At 36.7% G+C, this 18,797-nt stretch overlaps 1 protein-coding gene across 1 annotated transcript in view; it reads right to left on the bottom strand.

Moving 5' to 3' along the window:
• The window catches only part of PRKD1 (protein kinase D1), a 327,609-nt gene that overhangs the window by 140,186 nt on the left and 168,626 nt on the right, over window positions 1-18,797 (bottom strand). The window contains exon 2 of the mRNA XM_049612962.1: window positions 2,774-2,912. Coding sequence (XP_049468919.1) covers window positions 2,774-2,912 — 139 coding nt within the window. The remainder of the gene's footprint in view (window positions 1-2,773; window positions 2,913-18,797) is intronic.

The raw sequence follows: 18,797 nt of genomic DNA, 5'->3' as shown, positions 1-18,797 counted from the left end.
GGGTAGGGGAGGTTTTAAAGAAAAATCATTTTTAACATTTATCGAGAAAATCACAAGGCTCAGCATTAGAGTAGGAGAGGAGGGAGGAGAATATAGTTGCCAAAGAAGCTAACGGGGAAACGTTGGAGATCATCAATTAAACATAATTGAATGTGTGTACATATAAATACATATATTACATATATTATATGTAATTATATATGTTTAATTAAATATATATAATTGTATATTTAAGGGTTAAATGACACTGGGGAAGTGAGACTATGTGGAGCAAAAAAGTTGAAAGGCTCCAGGTTCAAATCTGCAACTAGGCTGTTATAGAACAGCTCCTTTTAAATACCAACAAGATAGCTGATAAGAGCAGGAGAGGCCTTCCTGAGCCTGGTGCTGGGGCAGCAGGTAAAAAAAAAGGTTGCCCTTAAATGCCCTCTGAGCAATCAAGGCCAGGGAGATGGAGAAGAGAACATGGAATGGAAAGGGTGGATGACAAAAGAAGCAGAACGTAAACACAATGAGGATTTTGGTTCGCAAAGACAGCGAGGAGAAGCGCAATGCAGTTCTCGGTGCTATGAAGCAATGCAGAGGGCCACATCGGGTCACTGTGCCCAAGAGCAGGTCCTGCTCTATGACACAGAGATCACATGCACAGAGGCAGCCCCTTTCAACAGCGCAAGCACACCCACACACAGCTTGCATTCAATCTGCCTGGAACTGCTATAAAACACTTGACAACAAAAGTAAAATGGAAAGAAAAATAAATTAAATTTTGAAATGCAATTTTAAAAATTCTCATATATTTCTGGACATTGCCACAGGCAAAAAAGATTCATAAAACACATTACATTATTTGTGAAGCAGTCTGACTGTGAGTTTGATATGAATTATAGAGAGGATGGATCCAGGGCATGATTTCCCTGAATAATTTATTTCAGGCAGCCCCTACTGCTGAGAAATAGGAAACTGAAAAAAAACGACATGTCTAAGCACTAGTTTTTTGAGGCCAGGTGCACTGGTTTCTGAAAGAGTTCAAGAAAGGTAATAGCATGGCAGTTTCTCAAAGAATTAAAAATAGAACTACCATATAATCCAGTTAGATTCCACTAGTAAATCAAAATGATAGATGCACCCTTAGTGTTTATTGCAGCATTATTTATAAGGGCCAAGATATGGAAGCAACCCACGTGTCCATCCATTAAGAATGAATAAAGAAGATTCAATACATGTGCAGGCGCGCGCACGCGCGCGCACACACACACACACACACACACACACACACACACACGATGGAATATTACTCAGCCATAAAAAAGAATGAAATCCTGCTCTTTGCAACAACATGGATAGATCTAGAGGGTATAACAATAAGTGAAATAAGTCAGTCAGAGAGAGACAAATACCATGTGATTTCACTCAAGGTGGAATTTAAGAAACAAATGAACAAAGGAAAAAAGAGACAAACAAAAGATAACTCTTAACTATAGAGAACAAACTGATGGCTGCCACAGGGAGGGGAGGTGGGGAGTGCTAATGAGCACTGAGTAATGTACAGAATTGCTGAGTCACTATATTGTACACCTGAAACTAATGTAACACTAGACATTAATCATACTTGAATAAAATATATATATGAAAAAATCATAGAACATAAAAGTGGTTGGCATTATCTACAAAAAAACACATGTAAGCCTTTTCTTTTTTGGTTTCTTTAGCAAGTGGTAACCCTATAAACAAGAAAATTATTACTTTTTTCTGCAAAGCAAGTTGTTTCATAGGATCTATCTACACAATGAAAATGTGGTGATCCCAGGACATCACACAATGATAGGTGATCAGCAAAGACCTAGTGAATTGGACTGCATCCAGGCAAAGTCCAACTGAATTCTAATCAGTGCAACCAAGGCTTGGGCGCTGAACAAGTTGAGGAACTTAAAGAAGTAAAATCTAGAATCATTAAAGCCAATGGATTTCCTTTAGTCAAAGAAATAACAAACAAAGGAGCAATACAATCTGAGTTTCTCAATAATTCCTCAATTTTAACAAAAATAAACATTAAAAATCTGGGTCTCTTCACATTGCTGCACTGATCATTTTTGTGAGGATCCCTGTACAGCTGTTCCTTGGCACTTTTTTTTTTAAGTGAAATACACTGTTTTTGTTTTGTTTTGTTTTGGTTTTTTGTTTTTCTGTATTGATATACACAGTCCCATTAGTAACTTGTAAATCCTAAACAAGAAATATAAATCTGGGCAGATTTCTATCTGAGAGCAGCTGCTCCTCGAGATGGCATGGCCTCATCTGCTGTAACTCCTGAACTCTGGTTTCCAACTTGGCCTTGGCTTATAGTAAGCAGGCTTCTGACTTAATGAAAGCAATGGATTCCTACCTAGCCCTGTTGTCATTTCTTGGCTTCCATACCCTCCATACATGTGGGGCCCTAACACCTGTCTTTCACCTCTGCTGAGTTTTTTTGTTTGCTTTTGCCGCTGTCCAAATGATTCAAGGTGATAAATGAAAGTATGCCTGTGTGTTGCTGGGAGGCTGGGGAGACTGTAAATTTGGGAAAAGTGGGACAATACTGGATGCAGAAACAGCCAATTCAAGGCAAACTGTTTGCTTTTCCTGAAAAAATTTTGAAAGTTCCTGTAGACAGAAGCCCAAAATTTCCTTTTGGGCCCAATTTTGATGTATGTTTTCTGTTACCCTTAAAAACTTATGCCCAAGATTTCTTCAAATAGAAATTATTAATCTATGGATAGAGAAATAAAAGTACTACCTGACAAGACAACTTCAATAAGATCGCCTTCCTGGATATCGCTAGCCGTTTTCACCAGCTGAAGGATGTTTTCGGAGGTAGGGTCGTGGCGAAAAAGCAGGATCTTATCATACATTCCATAGAAACCACATTCGGGGAACTGTAAATACAGATACCACAATAGGTTAGATGTCAAAACCTTCTCAATTTAAAATAGAAACCAAATAAATGTCAGGGTAAAAACACAGCTAATTATAAAAGTTCAAAGTATCCAGAACACTGAAAGTGGATAGCAAAGTTGATACTGACATACCTCCAAGTCAGGAGGAAAGAAATCACATGTGATAAGGGCAATAAGGACCAAACGATCTTCTAATTAGAGGGCAAGGAAATGGAAGAATATGAGATAAAAATCAGAGAGACTCCTGGCAGTGAGGTGGCTAAGAAATATAATAGGTGGGAAGAACTGTGCATTCTCACAAGATCTATAGCAATCCAGTAGCATAAAAATGGGAATCAGTTTATTACAATTCCATTACACATATTGTTGCAATCTGCTTGCAAAAAAAAAAAAGGTGTGTCCATTTTGGCATATTCAAAAATATGAGACGACTCAATAAAACTGATCATGTTCTGTGTGCGGGCTGAAGTATTATCTAGATTCTTTGACTCAGGAAAGCACCAGAGGAGACAAACCAACTCTCCTTTTTGTTATTGCCCATACATTGCATTTAATTTTCATGCAATCTAAGTTAAATAGATTATGAACAATAGTTAAAAGTCAATTTGTTTTATTTATTTTTTTTATTTATTTTTTAATATATGAAATTTACTGTCAAATTGGTTTCCATACAACACCCAGTGCTCATCCCAAAAGGTGCCCTCCTCAATACCCATCACCCACCCTCCCCTCCCTCCCACCCCCCATCAACCCTCAGTTTGTTCTCAGTTTTTAACAGTCTCTTATGCTTTGGCTCTCTCCCACCCTAACCTCTTTTTTTTTTTTTTTTCTTCCCCTCCCCCATGGGTTTCTGTTAGTTTCTCAGGATCCAAAAGTCAATTTGTTTTAAATACATCAGGCTTAAATTCCCTCCACAGGGATAAATCCAAGAGTTTATTACTCAAGGATTATCTCCCAATAGCAGGCATATAATGAGTGATAATTTATAGGAGAAAAATCTAAAAAATTTTAACAGTAACAATTACTATTATAATATTAACAATTAATATTATTCCCTGTATTTCCCATCTCCCTCCTAAAGCAAGAAAAGGTTCTAAATTCAGACCACAGTCCTAATGTATAATTCCATTTTAAGAGTAGAATTATTTGATCAAAGGGTAGAAACATCCTTAAGGATCTTAAAGCGAACTTCAAACCATTAATAAAACTACCAATCCACAATCTCATGGGCAGTGTTAAGAGTAGGTCCATCTGCAGTGGCATTGGATATTTCTGTTAAAACAATCAAACAACCTAAGTTAATTTTTATGTGTAAAGGACTCTTTTCTCACATACAACTTTTTCACATAATTATTAAGAATTATGATTTCTTTTATATGTTGATATTTGTAATGTAGTGGGAAAGGTCATAGTCAAGGAGAGAATACTGTCTTTTTTGTTCATGTAACAGGATGGGTCTGACACTAAAGTCAATAAAAGTGTATTTTAAGGGGCTACTGTCATGGAAAAATGTCCAGAATGTGGTTATCTTCTGCAGATAAATACATTGTATTGTGAATTCCTCTTTATTTTTTCTTATTAATAAATTTAGGGGCTACATTCAAATGACGCATTTTGTATAAATTAAAATTAAGTATATTCAGATCATCCTCTTGCTTAAGAGTCTGTTGGTGACCAAGCTTAAAACTACTTCGGGGCGCCTGGGTGGCTCCGTCGGTTAAACGTCGACGTCAGCTCAGGTCATGATCTAACGGTTCGTGGGTTTGAGCCCCGCATTGGGCTCTGTGCTGACAGCTCGAAGCCTGGAGCCTACTTTGGATTCTGTGTCTCCCTCTCTCTATTCCTCCCCCGCTTGCACTCTGTCTCTCTGTCTCAAACAGAAGTAAAGATTAAAAAACAAAACAAAACTGCTACTACTTATCACTTAGAAAAGCTGGCTTCCAAAGCACCCAGGTGGCTCACTCAGTCAGTGAAGTGTCCAACTTCAGCTCAGGTCATGATCTCACGTTCCTAGGTTTGAGCCCCACGTTGGACTCTGTGTTGACAGCTCAGAGCCTGGAGCCTGCTTCAGATTCTATGTCTGCCCCTCCCTCACTCGCACTCTTTGTGTGTCTCTCTCTCAAAAATAAATAAGAGTTAAAAATTAAAAAAAAAAAAGTTGGCTTCCTTAAAGCAAACACAAGAGCTGAAATGATGTTGCTGCTTTCGTTGTGCTAATTAAAAGAAAAATAAGTTCCTTTTTTGGTAATAAAAATATTTTATTATTATTACTTTCTTAATACTTATTTATTTTATTTGAGAGAGACAGAGCATGACCGGGGGGGGGGGGGGGGGAGAGACAGCGGAAGGCACAGAATCTGAAGCAGGCTCCAGGCTCTGAGCTGTCAGCACAGAGCCTGACATGGGGCTCGAACTCATGAACCATGAGATCATGACCTGAGCTGAAGTTGGCTGCTTAACCAACCGACTGAGTCACCCAGGCATGCCAACAATATTTTTAGAGTACAAGGAGGAAAGAGTACTGTTTTATAGGGAAAAGTACAATACCATTTTCCCTAACTTAAAAGCAATGAATAGTTCATATACTATTTTAAAAATCAACTTCACTGAGATATAATTAACAAATAAAATGGACAGAAGTCTGTATTTCGACAATCATCAACACTCATGCAACCAAAGTCACAATCAGGCCAGAAAACGTTTCTTTTAAATGTTTATTTATTTTGAGAGAGAGAGAAAGTGTGTGCATGTGAGTAGGGGAGGGGCAGAGAGAGAGAGAATCCCGAGCAGACTCCATGTTCAGAGCCCAACTCCTGGCTCGATCCCAGGAACAGTGAGAAATCAAAAGTCGGATGCTAGATCGACTGAGCCATCCATGCACCCCAGGCCATGAAACATTTACATCAACCTCCCCCAAATTTTATTATACCCTCTTGCAGTTGATGCTATTTACAATGTTGACCCTATGCACAGATTTGCTTTTTGTCACCATAGTTCACCTGCTACAGAGTTTCATACAAATGAAATCATACAGTATATACTATATACTCTTTTCTGGCTAACTTCTTTTGCTCACTATATTTTTGAGACTCATTTATACATACTGCCTTTGGGAATCCTCTCTATTTATCAGTTACTAGTATTTCATTACATGGGCCTAGGATAATTATTTACCCTCAGATGGACATTTGTATTTTTTTTCCAATTTGTGGCTATCACAAATAATAATGCTATGAACATTTATGTGCAAGTATTTTAGTGGGTGTTTCTCAATTTTTATGAGTAAATAGCGAGGAACAGAATTTCTGGGTCATATAATTGTATGTTTGACTATATATTAACACATTATACTTATTATTGGTGCTTTATACTAAGCCATAAAGTCAGGTAGGGTCTTTTTTTTCTTTTCAAAATTGCTTTGGACATTATAGGTCTTCTGAATTTCCATACACATTTTAGAATCACTTTGTAATTTCTACAAAAAAATCTGCAATGACTTTCAATGATATTACATTGAAACAAACATAGATCAGTTGGGTAGGACTGTATTTTAACAATGCAGAGACTTGTACTTTATTATGAACAAGATATATTGCCCTATTTATTAGTCTCTTAAATTTCTCTCAAAAATGTTTTGTAGTTTTCATTGTACATGTCTTAGATACATTTGCTAAATTTGCCTTTAAGTATTTGGTATTTTTGTGCTATTTTTAAAATTTATTTATTTTTGAGAGAGCACACAGGAGAGGGGCAGAGAGAGAGGGAGAGACAGAGAATCCCAAGCAGACTCCACGCTGTCAGCTCAGAACCCAATGTGGGGCTCAAATTCACAAACCATGAGATCATGACCTGAGAAGAAATCAAGAATTGACACTCAGATGCCCCTTTATGCTATTTTAAATAGTTCATTAAGGTATAATTGACATACAATAAAATTCACCCTTTTTAGTGTGTAGTCCTGAAAGTTTTTACAAATGTATATAATAACTACATACCATATATGTGCTATACACAAAACAGCCAAGATATAGAACAGTTCCCATCACCCCCTAAAATTTCTCCATGCCCATTTATTATCAACTTCTCCCCTGACCCTTAACCCCTAGAAAATACTGATCAGCTTTCTGTCTCTATAATTTGGTCTTTTCTAGAATGTCATATAAATGATATTATCCCATTTCTATTGTACCTAATTTTGAATCTGACTTTTTTCACACTTAGTGTAATAAATCTGAAATTGTCCATTCTGTTGTATGTATCATTAATGTATTCCGTTTTATTGCTGAGGAGTGCTCCATTGTATTGCATGGATATACCAAAGTGTATGTACCCATTCCCCAGTTGAGGGGCATTTTAGTTCCAATTTTTGACTATTACAAATAAAGTTGCTATAAATGTTCACTTAGAGGTTTTTGTGTGAACACAAGTTTTTATTTCTGTGGGGTGGATGGAAGTATCTGGATAACTTTATACAAAATTGCCAAAATGCCTATACCATTTGACATTCCTACAAGCAGTGTATGAGAGTTCCAGTTGCTCTGCATCTTTGACAGCACTTGGTAATGTTGGTTGTTTTTATTTTAGACATTCTAACAGGTATAATAGTATCTCACAGTTTTAATTTGCATTTCCCTAATGACTAATGAGGCTGAACATCCTTCCCTGTGCTTATATGCCCCGTCATGCACACAACTGATCAACTCCTCTGCCCATTTTTTTAAATTGAATTGTCTTATTATTGAGCTGCAATAGTTCTCTATATATATATTCTAGATAAAAGCTTTTTATCAGATATGTGTTTTACAGATTTTTCTTCCAGTTTGTGGCTTGTCTTTTCATTCTCTACCCATTGTTTTCTAAAGTTCTTAATTTATATGAAGCCCAACTTATTTCAAATATTTCCTTATGGATCATGCTTTTGGTTCAAGACCTAATAAATCTTTGTATAACTGAAAATAACACAGATATTCTCCTATGTTTTATTCTACATTTTATGGTTGGGGGTTTCATATTTGGATCTATGATACACTTTGGGATGATTTCTGAATGAAGTAAAAAACAGATCAAGGCTCTTTTTTTTTTTTTTTTTTTTTTTTTTTTTCATATCCTTAAAGATTTGAATAGAGTTGGTGTAAGTTCTTCCTTACTGTCTGGTAGAATTCTCCAGCAAAGGCATATAAGCCTGAATTTTTCTACTAAGATTTAGCTCTTAGATAGCACTACTTAGATTTCAATTTCCTCTTAAGTGAGCTTTGGCAGTTTTCTTTCAAGGAACCTACTCATTTTATCCAAATTGCTGATTATCTAGGCAAAAAGACTTTTTAAAAATATTATTCCTTTATCACTTTTTTAACGTCTGTAGTGTCTATAGTGATGTCTCTTAATACTTTCTCATAATTTGTGTCTTTTCTCCATTTTTGCTAGATCAGTCTCTGACCATTGGTCAGTTCCATACTGTTGGTCTATAGATCTATTTTCAAGCCAGTTCCATACTGTTTTGATTACTATAACATATCTTGAAATCAGAAAATATGCCTCCAGTGTTCTCCTTCTTGCTAAAATTGCTTGGGATATTTGGAGTTTTTTGTAGTTCCATATAGATTTCAGAATTGTTTCTTCTACTTCTGAAAAATGCTGTTGGTATTTTGATAAAGATTGCATTAAATCTGTAGATTGCTTTGGGTAGTATGGACATTTTAACAATATTAATTCTTCTAATACAAGAACGTAGAATGTCTGTTTGTGTTTTTTTTTCCCTTCTTTGAGCAGTGTTTTATAGTTTTCATTGTACAAGTCTTTCACCTCATATTTTCACATAAATCCTTGAAAATTCTTTTCTACTAAGTCTATCACTTCCACCATTTCTGGTCTACTTCCATTAACTCTTTTGATCCTGGTTGTATGTAACATTTCCTCCTACATTTCCTGCTTTTTCATAGGTATACTTAAAAAAAAATTGTGGGGCGCCTGGGTGGCTTGGTCGGTTGGGCGTCCGACTTCAGCTCAGGTCATGATCTCACGGTCCGTGAGTTCGAGCCCCGCGTCGGGCTCTGTGCTGACAGCTCAGAGCCTGGAGCCTGCTTCCGATTCTGTGTCGCCCTCTCTCTCTGACCCTCCCCCATTCATGCTCTGTCTCTCTCTGTCTCAAAAATAAATAAACGTTAAAAAAAAAATTAAAAAAAAATTGAAGTACAGTTAACATACAATGTTACATTAGTTTCAGATGTACAACACAGTGGTTCAATAATTCTATATGTTATGCTAAGCTAATCACAAGTGTAGCTACCATCTCTTACCATGGAATGCTATTATAATGCCTTGATTGGCTATGTTTGCTATGCTGTACCTTTCATCCTTATGATTTATTCATTCCATAACTGGGAACCTGTACCTCCCACTCCCCTTCACCCATTTTTTCCAATCCCCTACCTCCTCCCCTCCAGCAACCACCAGTTTGTTCTCTACACTTATAGGTCTATATATACTTTTTCTTGTTTGTTCATTTGTTTTTTAGATTCCATATATAAGTGAAATCATATGGTATTTGTCTTTCTCTGCCTGACTTATTTCATTTCGTGTAAAAATAGAAATGCTATATGATCCAGTAACTCTGCTACTGAGTATTTACCCAAAGAAAATAAAAACACCAGTTCAAAAAGATATATTCAACCCTCTATTTATGGCAGTATTATTTACAACAGCAAAGATACAGAAGCAACCAAGTGTCCACTGATAAATAAATGGATAAATAAAATATAGGGTGTGTGTGTGTGTGTGTGTGTGTGTGTGTATGATGGAATGTTACTTAGTCATATAAAAAAATGAGATCTTGCCATTTGCAACAACATGGATGGACCTAGTGGGTATAATGCTGCCAGAAATAAGTCAGAGAAATGAAGATACCATATATGATTTCATTTATCTGTAGAACCTAGGTGTACTTTTTAAATTAGATGCCAGATTTTATGAATTAATGTGAGCAGCTGGACTTTGTTGTCTTCCTTTGAAGACAACATTGATATTTGTCTTAGAAAAAATATTAAGATAATTACAGATCAGTTTTATCTTTTCAAGGCTTATTTTTAAGCATTGTTAAGGCAGCTCTAAAGTAGTATTTCCTCTAGGGATAGTTTAACCCTACTATTAATATATAATTCTTTGAACATCTCTATGGAATACTTGAAGTGTTCAGTGAAATTTCTCCCATTTGCCTGATAGAAATTCAACAGTCTCCCAGCCCTGTGTGGGCTCTGGAAAGTGTTCATTTCACAGCTTCCCAGCAGCTGCTCTTTCCTCTGACTTACAGATTTTCACCCCACACACACACACAGATTTGTATTCAGTCTAATACTCAAGCAGACTTTTAAGCAGATTTCTGAAGCTCTTTCTCTGTATATGTCCTACCTTTCTAGTATTTCTCCCCTAAAAATCCTTTGACCTGGTCACCTTGAGCTCTATTCTGTGTCTCTTCTGTGCAGCCAGACAAGGGGGCTCTTCTTAGGTTCTCTCTCCCTACACTACACTCTGGATCCTCCATCCAGGCAGAAAGTTCAGACAGCTATAGTACTTACCATGTTTGTTTCTCTTCTCTCAGGGATCACAGTCCTGCATTCCCATTGGACAGTGTCTAAAACAGGCATTCTACATATTTTTCATGGTTTTCTATTTGTTTGGAACAGATGAGCCTATCCCATACCAGACACTCCTTGTGAGTAGAACTCAAAGTCTCATGTGCCTTTTAAATATAGAATGCTCATCTTTTCCACCCAACCTTTTGACTACCTAATTCTATGTAAACAGCATTTGCAAGAAAAGCCAGTTAAAGAAAAAAAAATGTCTTCAATTGATAAGAGTATATTCTAAGATTACATTGAAATAAAGATACAAAATGCATTTAATAAAATTACAAAATTAAAAATTACAACTCTTAAACCTCACTTTGAGAGTTTGGACTAAACTTTTACTGAAAGAGTTTTCCCTGATTGAACACAAGTGTTCTTCAAAATACACTACATTAACTAATGCATGGATGCTCTTACCATATCCTTTCCAAAACCATGAATAGCTGATTCTGATTCATGATAGGAAAGAGAAAATTGAAGGGATACAGTGTTTGAGTTGGGGTGAGTAGACAATTGTAGCTGGGGAGGAAGAGAGAGAAAACAGCAAGTGTTTCCCCAAAGAAGAGCCAAACTTTACAGTGTCTTCTAACTAATGTCTTGTGGGCGTGCTGTGTGGGGGAGGGACCAGGTGGCAATACTGAAGTGGGGGCTTGGGAGACAAGGATCCTGTCGCCTCATCACAATTTCTGTCAACATGTCCATACGCCTCTTGCTTTCTTCAAGAGCATCACTATATTCTGTTTCTTTATGGTCCTATATTGCTAACGTTTGACCATCACATTCTGTTTACAGAGAGGCCTCTGTAAAACTGTGGGTATATGGAATGGATGATTTTGTATTCAAGTAAGGCTTGAGTGCCTCACATGCTAATTATTATATTTCTTTCTGACTCACAAAACACTTTTAAAAATAAGAATAGATAGCATAATGCCAATATATACAACACATATCAAAGCTATTATTTAAAAAGACTAAATAAAAAAAAAAAGACCACATTATAAATATTCATGAAGGGCGTGGATATCCTCTCTCCCACATTCCCTCTTACTAGGTCATAGACATGGCTGTTCTCTCTTCATTAACAAGCCATTCAGAATCAGGTTGTAGAGCCTTGTGAAGAAGGGCACAGGGGTGAACATGAAGGCCTAGCCTCATGGGACAGTTGTCATGGCAGCAGAAAGTGAGGGTTCGATTTTTTTTCAGATTATACCTTTTCCTATTGGCCAGAAAAAAATATATGCACATTTGCCTTTTACTGTGTAAGAGAAAAAAAACCAAAACAAAACATCTTTTCTTTGATGTAACATAACATTCTGCTTAAATAGAAAATATACAATAAGACTTCCAAAAATTATATTTAAAAATGATGCCTGGAAGGTGAAAAGTATAACAAAACAATGCCTGACAACTGAGAAGAGAACATATTGGGGGAAAACACTCATGGAACAACATTCCCTAATTTGGTCATAATCATCTGTTTTTATGTGAAGGTGTGTGAGCTTTGAAATCTGAAAACCCTCATTAAACTAAACAGGCTTTCAAAAAGGCTCAGAGGCTTGTAAACTCAGCTGGAGCTTATTACAAGATCAGTTCTGTGTTTCACAGAGGCTTTGTGGTCGTGAGCACAAACATCTGAGATAAGTGATTTCAAGCTCACTCCAAGTTTCACTGTAACAAAACTGGCCACTGTGAAAATACGGCCAACAATCACGGCACTGGTCCTAAGCTCTTTAATTCTACCCTATGCTGGAAACCTCTGTGCTGCTGTGTGTATCATTTGGCATTTTTGACCACAGAGCACAATTTACTGTTACATTTCAGTATAAATTCATGGCTGGCCAGACAATGTGCTCCAGAGTAGAATAAATACATGTTTTAATGAGTTGCTGAAATGCGACCTGGCCAACAGGAACTCTAAGGAACAAAGGGTGCTTTTCCACAGTTGAGGCCAATCACAAAGGGCAAGAAACAAGCCATACCAGAAACAAATTAATCTATGATTCAGTCAAGTAGAAAAAAAAGAGAGAAAGAGAGAGATGGCCTAATTAGGAAATGAAAATACACTGCCAGTTTACTTTTGCTGAAGGTGACGAAAATCCTCGAATTAAATTATTCTGCTAAATAACAAGACACATCAGGCACCTGAATATTGTACTCTTCTCATCAAAGAGGCTTTCCAAGTTATTTTCAAAGACCTCTCCTGTTTGTGACAAGCGGTGTCATGACTGGCCACCCTTAATGAACAAAGAAACTAGAAAGGTGCCACCACTTGCTAGTTTGGCCAGAATACTCCCTCAGTATTGTTCCTGGAGTACTGAGACAACAAGGATACATTATGAGCAACTATTTTAACAAGAATGCCTAAACAGCTGGGTGAAACTCTCTCTTGATTCCCTTGTCGGAGTTGCACCTGAATGATGTCTGCATTGAGCTGTAAAAGCAGGAAAAGTTAGGCAGTTGATGATGATTCTGAAAGCAGTGGATCCTTAAGTCAATTGGATCCTGCCGAGGGATGTTGTGAGCGAGCACTAAGGTAATAGTCATAAACTTGGATCATTAACTCTGCCTAGGAAACTAACCTATCCCCTTTTTAATGACCTCACAATTAAAAAAAAAAAAAGTCTGATAACAGACCAAAAATTTAAGTACTGTATATAAAAGATAAGTATATGAAAAAACAAATTCTTAGTGAATAACATGATTATCATGTACACAGCATTACAGCTGTATCAACAAACAAAATTATGAGCTGGTTTAAGCCCATCAAAAGCATGAACACTAAATTTTCGTTTAGAAACAGAAGTTATAAAGTGAAAATGAAAGGGGAAAAGAAAAAGTGAATAATTCATACTATCTGAAGGCATATTCCTGAATTGTATTCAAATTTGGGCACAAGCTCTTTGATTTGGTGATTTCACAACCTCAAAAAGACGCACATGAAAAGAATTCCATCCTAGGACCACACAGCTATGTGACTAATTTCTGAATGTAATCTTAGGACACAGAAACCAGAAAAACAAACAAACAAACAAACAAACAAACAAACACATTTTACTCTTTCTTTTTTCCTCCTGCCCTAACTCCTCTGCTCAAGCCCTCCTGCCAAGCCAGGCAGAAACGGAATAGTATTCCACCACAATAACTAAGAACCACTGTCAAAGGTAGTGCTTTGCTCTCCCTCCTGGGTGGCAGCTGTTGTTATAGATTCTTGATCGAATCATTTATCTCTCAGTCCAAAAGATGTGATTCATGAAAACAAATATGCAATACCTATTTTCACGAAATGTTTTTAAAAGCCTTTGCATAATTCCAATTTCTGGAATGATGATGGCTAAATGATAGTTCCAGTGGTGAAATAAGATGATGTATCATACACTGCCCAAGCCATGAAAAACGACACAACTGTCCACTGCAGAGCCAGGAGCACATGCATTCTCCATTTTACCTTGCTATTTTCTGGGCCACGGGCATGCTGTCCAAATGCAGATAACTCTGGCAAACAATCCCGGCTCTTGCCTTCCTCCCTCTGCAGTTCTGTCTCTTGCCCACACCGGCAGTCACATGACTCTCTGCTCCACTAACCCCAATGCTTCCTTTGAAAAGGGATGCCTAACACCAAGGGTCTATCAACTTCAAAAATCTTCAAGGACCAAATTTACAAACACAGAAGTCACTCTGATTAGTCCTCTCTCCACTCACATGCCAAAACACTTCCTCTTCTCATTCAAGACAGAACTTCAATTTATTCCACTCTTACTTTCCTAAAGGAAGATCTAGAATCTGATCCATGCACTTGTTTCTGCTTAGATTTCCTTTTTTCAGCCACTCTCCTTTCCATCAAGTTCAAAATCCCATTGTTGAAGCAATCATTTTCATTCATAATTTTACATTTGGACCCTCTGTTTGCATTACAGAAAAGAAAAGTAAACAGAAAAAGATACTTGAAAAAAGAAGGAATATATTTCATCAAAGAGAGGTCTGCTTGGAATCTTTAGATTAAATGTGAAATGGCAGATTTTGACTATGAGACTTAAAAGTTGATTGTACTATAAGACACAGAAACATGCATGTAGACTGAACTTGCAACACCTTTGGGGAATAATGCTAGACTATAAATTCATCTTCCTAGGGCATATAAATATATTGATGTTATATACCAGATATTGCTAAAGAAGTCTGTTTAATAAATCACATGCTTATCTTTAAGGCAGGAGATGTGACTCAGTTGATGCCCAATTATTAGCAGAAACTTCTACTTTAATTTGAATAGTATGTCATCTATTAAAAAGGCAGTAAGGAATGACTTAATACATCATTAACTCTAATGCAGCAACTTCTGGGTAGAGACTTCCTGGAGGTACTTGAAATCATTATTTTGTTGTACATCATTTTTAAGGTTTAAAATAAATGCTCATATCAAGCAATTATAGGTGGTAATAATTAATGAGAACCTCACCAGTGTTGTGTAAAAACATATTATCCTGCATTATACCTTGACAGATTACTAGTCAGTGATAGCTATTAGAAATCTTAGTAGGCACTCTGAAATTATTCACACAACAGTAATTAGGTGTGTAGATGTGCAGCTTGGAAATGGGGAAAAAAATGTACTTCACTCTGTCTCACTGAATTCAACTGTCATTATAGAATACTATATATTTTTTATGTTTATTAACAAGGCTACATGGTTGTTCATTATTTTAATGAATTAATGATGATGGATGCATGTGCTGGATAAAATGAAGAATATGACAGCAACTAAAAAGGTTTTACCAAAAATTAAGTATCATTAACTTTGGAGAAGAAAATTTTCCAGAGTTAATTTATTTTATCTTCTCATTTAGAGAAGTAGATTGGTGCCCAAAATTAACTAAGGAATCTATCCAAGGACACAGTGCTAGGTAAAGCCAGAACAAGGGTGAGAAGCCTAATTTCCTAAATCATATTGTTTGATCTTTCCTCACAGTTCTACTTCTCCTAGAAAGGAAATACAGGAAGATTGGTCAAATGTACAGCCAACAGTGATTCAGAACTGAAAATCCTGAGCACTTTTCTTTGCCAGAAAGTGCTGGACCTGGGTTTATAGATTTTGGATTTTGAACAAAACTAAGGTAAATGACTTAATGAACTTTAAAACAGCTATTCTCTGCCAATCTTCAGTTCTTACTAGATAGACAAGTCATTAAAAGGGTCGTGGCAGTGAGGAAGGCCATTGAATGCTGGGTGACAGCAGAATGGACAGCTTTTATAGCAGAAGAAAACTGGTTGGGGTCATTAAGAGAAGGGGGGCAGTCTTACACATCCTACCTTCAAAGGAGAGTTTTATTGTAAGAGAACTATAATTGATATTTAAAGAATTATTGGTTCTTTAGATAAAAATAAACACATAGTACTGAGTAGTACATTTGACAAGGTTTCCATTAAATTATCTAAAATAAAATTGGAAAATAAAATGTATTCTTATTTGCAAAATGTATCTATCATCTTCATTGATGATAATAAATGAGGGATAATTATATTAGTGTAGTACACCTGTGTGTGTATTTCAGACGCATGAAGTATAATTTTTCATTAAATTAAAATTAAATTGTAAACTTGAACACACACAGACCACTGACCAGAAAATGCTAATTTACTATTACACATTTACAACAAAGTATTTATGTAATCTTTAATGATGGCACTAACTCTCAAATTGTTTGGGACTGTATAAATACCTTGCTCACTTATGCAAGTCAGTTAAAAAAATCAACCTTTAGTAAAATAACTAAATGAATAAACCATCTCCTTTTTAACTATTTACTCTTATGTTATAAAATGTTTGATTTTGACTAAACCAGATACCAAAGCTATCTGAACAATATGCATAAAGGAACAGGAAATGGGTATGGGACACTGGCCTTCCAAACAAAGTTCAAAAGCTGATGTCACAAATCTAACCATCTCAAGAGAGATGCAGACATATCACGGCACACCACAAGTGCTCACAGTCCTTCATTCACTGAGTAAATACTGAGAAAACATTTAGGTACTATGCCCCTAGCTAGATATATAATGATAAATGAAGCCAGATATGGTCCCTTCTTCTCACAAGATAAGGAAGGGGAGATTGTCCAAGTAGGGGAGATAGACATTAGACAGGTAATCCCACAAATGAGGGTGTAACAGCACAGTGAGGTAAGTATAATGAAGAAATAGAGCACTATTCTAAGAAGGCCTACAACAAAGGAATATAACAAAGGACTAGACAGGGAATTCGGAAAAGCTTCCCTAAAGAAATGGCATTTCAGCTCAGATCCAATGTTCAAAAAGAGTCACCTAGGAAGGAGACTGGCTGGAGGTGAGAGCTGCTGGCAGAGCAAGCACCTGTGCAAAAATCTTACATGTTCTTTAACTTTAACAGTAACAGTGATAAGTCTCCTTCGATTAATGAAGAAAGGCAGAAAAAAGTATTCCTGGTTCCTATACCATTACCCCTTCATATCTCACGGTAAGCCACATTGGGACTAATGCCTGGGTCAGGATCTACTTTATAGCCCTGATACCACATGAGACCCCACAAACTGCTTATCCACTAAGAACCCCCTGAACTTAGGGGCACCTGGGTGACTCAGTCAGTTGAGCGTCCAACTTCCAACTCAGGTCATGATCTGGCAGTTCATGAGTTCGAGCCCCACATCAAGTGTGCTGCTGTCAGCACGGAGTCCACTTCAGATCTTCTGTCCCCCTCTCTTTCTGTCCCTCCCCCACTCCTACCTGTGCTCGTTCTCTCAAAAACAAATGAAACATTAAAAAAAAAAAAAAGAATCCCCTGGACTTAGACCTAGATCTGAATTCAATGATAAAATTAACATTTCTCAAAGCCTATGTACTTACTCCATGAGAAACTCTGTGACAATAAGGTTTGAAATTAAGTTTGGAAAATGTGGCATACACTATACCCTTCTCGAAAATTTGCCATGCACTTTATCATAATTAATGTCTATTAAGAAACCTGTCTCTCAGCACATTTCTATATTTGACACATATACATGTATATATGTGACATATCATATGTATTATGATTGGTTGTTTACTGATGGGTTACTGATTGGTTGCTTCCCAGAACCACTGTAGAGGTTATGTTAAATAAACTAACATATGCACAGTATTTATAATAGACTCACAGAAAATGATAGGTGTTTGTTTTTGTTATTAGTTATATAAGTAGTTAGTTACAAGAAAACCAAGATTTCTTGGTCACTCTAAAAATTCCAGATGGGGGGATCACTTAAATGCACACATCAGGCATGCTTTAGTGTCCTGATATTTCTGCTTCATTCCTATAGCTTCAACATAGTTCACATGCTTTCTAATTGGCTTGAGCAAGATCCTGAAACTATAAAAAGCTACGTATACTAAGGCTTTCTTCAGTTCCAGTTTTGTGAATTTTCTGATACAAATATTCATTATACCTAAGGTACCTTATTTTTACTCAAAACTAACCTATATTTGATGAAAATAATTTAATTAACTAATTTTTAAACAACTCCCTTCCTTATATTTATTCATATTATAACATTTTGGTGTTAATTTCATGTGCTGTACTAGAAAAAAGCGAGGGCCATGGATTTGGATGTTGGCATTGATACTGTGGAATTCCATTGTTCTGACTGTGCTGCTAATGATCCTTTGGTTCCATGGATAAAAATCTCATTTCCTGAAAACCAAATCCCCAAGGAGCCGCTTTTTTTTTTCTTCTTTGTACTGATAAGCAGGCAGTGCATCTGATTTAAAGGATCAAAATGAAAACAATTTCTCTCAATTACTTAGATGTTCCCCAAGATAGGAAAGAATTTCTTCACCCCCTGTAAAATGCTATACAGCTTCTGGAAAGAATGCTGTAGCATGCAGAAGAGTTAGTAATAGCCAAAGATAATAAAACCACCTGCCACCCCACCCAAAGTAACATTTAATAAATTGGCCTTTCAGTTTAGTCTCAAGGGGCCAGATGTCCTCAGCTGAGCTCTCAGGCAAGAGCAGCCTTGGACCCACCTACATAGACTTCTTGAAGCTTGTAGTAAAAAGATATCTGCAAGGTGCCTGGGTGACTCAGTTGGTTAAGTGCCCAACTTCAGCTCAGGTCATGATATGGTTTGTAAGTCTGAGCTTGCATCAGGCTCTGTGCTGACAGTGCAGAGGCTGCTTGGGATTCTCTCTCTCTCTCTCTCTCTCTCTCTCTCTCTCTCTCTCTCTCTCTCTC

Source organism: Panthera uncia (genome assembly GCF_023721935.1).
Source record: "Panthera uncia isolate 11264 chromosome B3 unlocalized genomic scaffold, Puncia_PCG_1.0 HiC_scaffold_1, whole genome shotgun sequence".
Taxonomy (NCBI): domain Eukaryota; kingdom Metazoa; phylum Chordata; class Mammalia; order Carnivora; family Felidae; genus Panthera; species Panthera uncia.
This window is presented reverse-complemented; position numbering and strand designations above follow the sequence as displayed.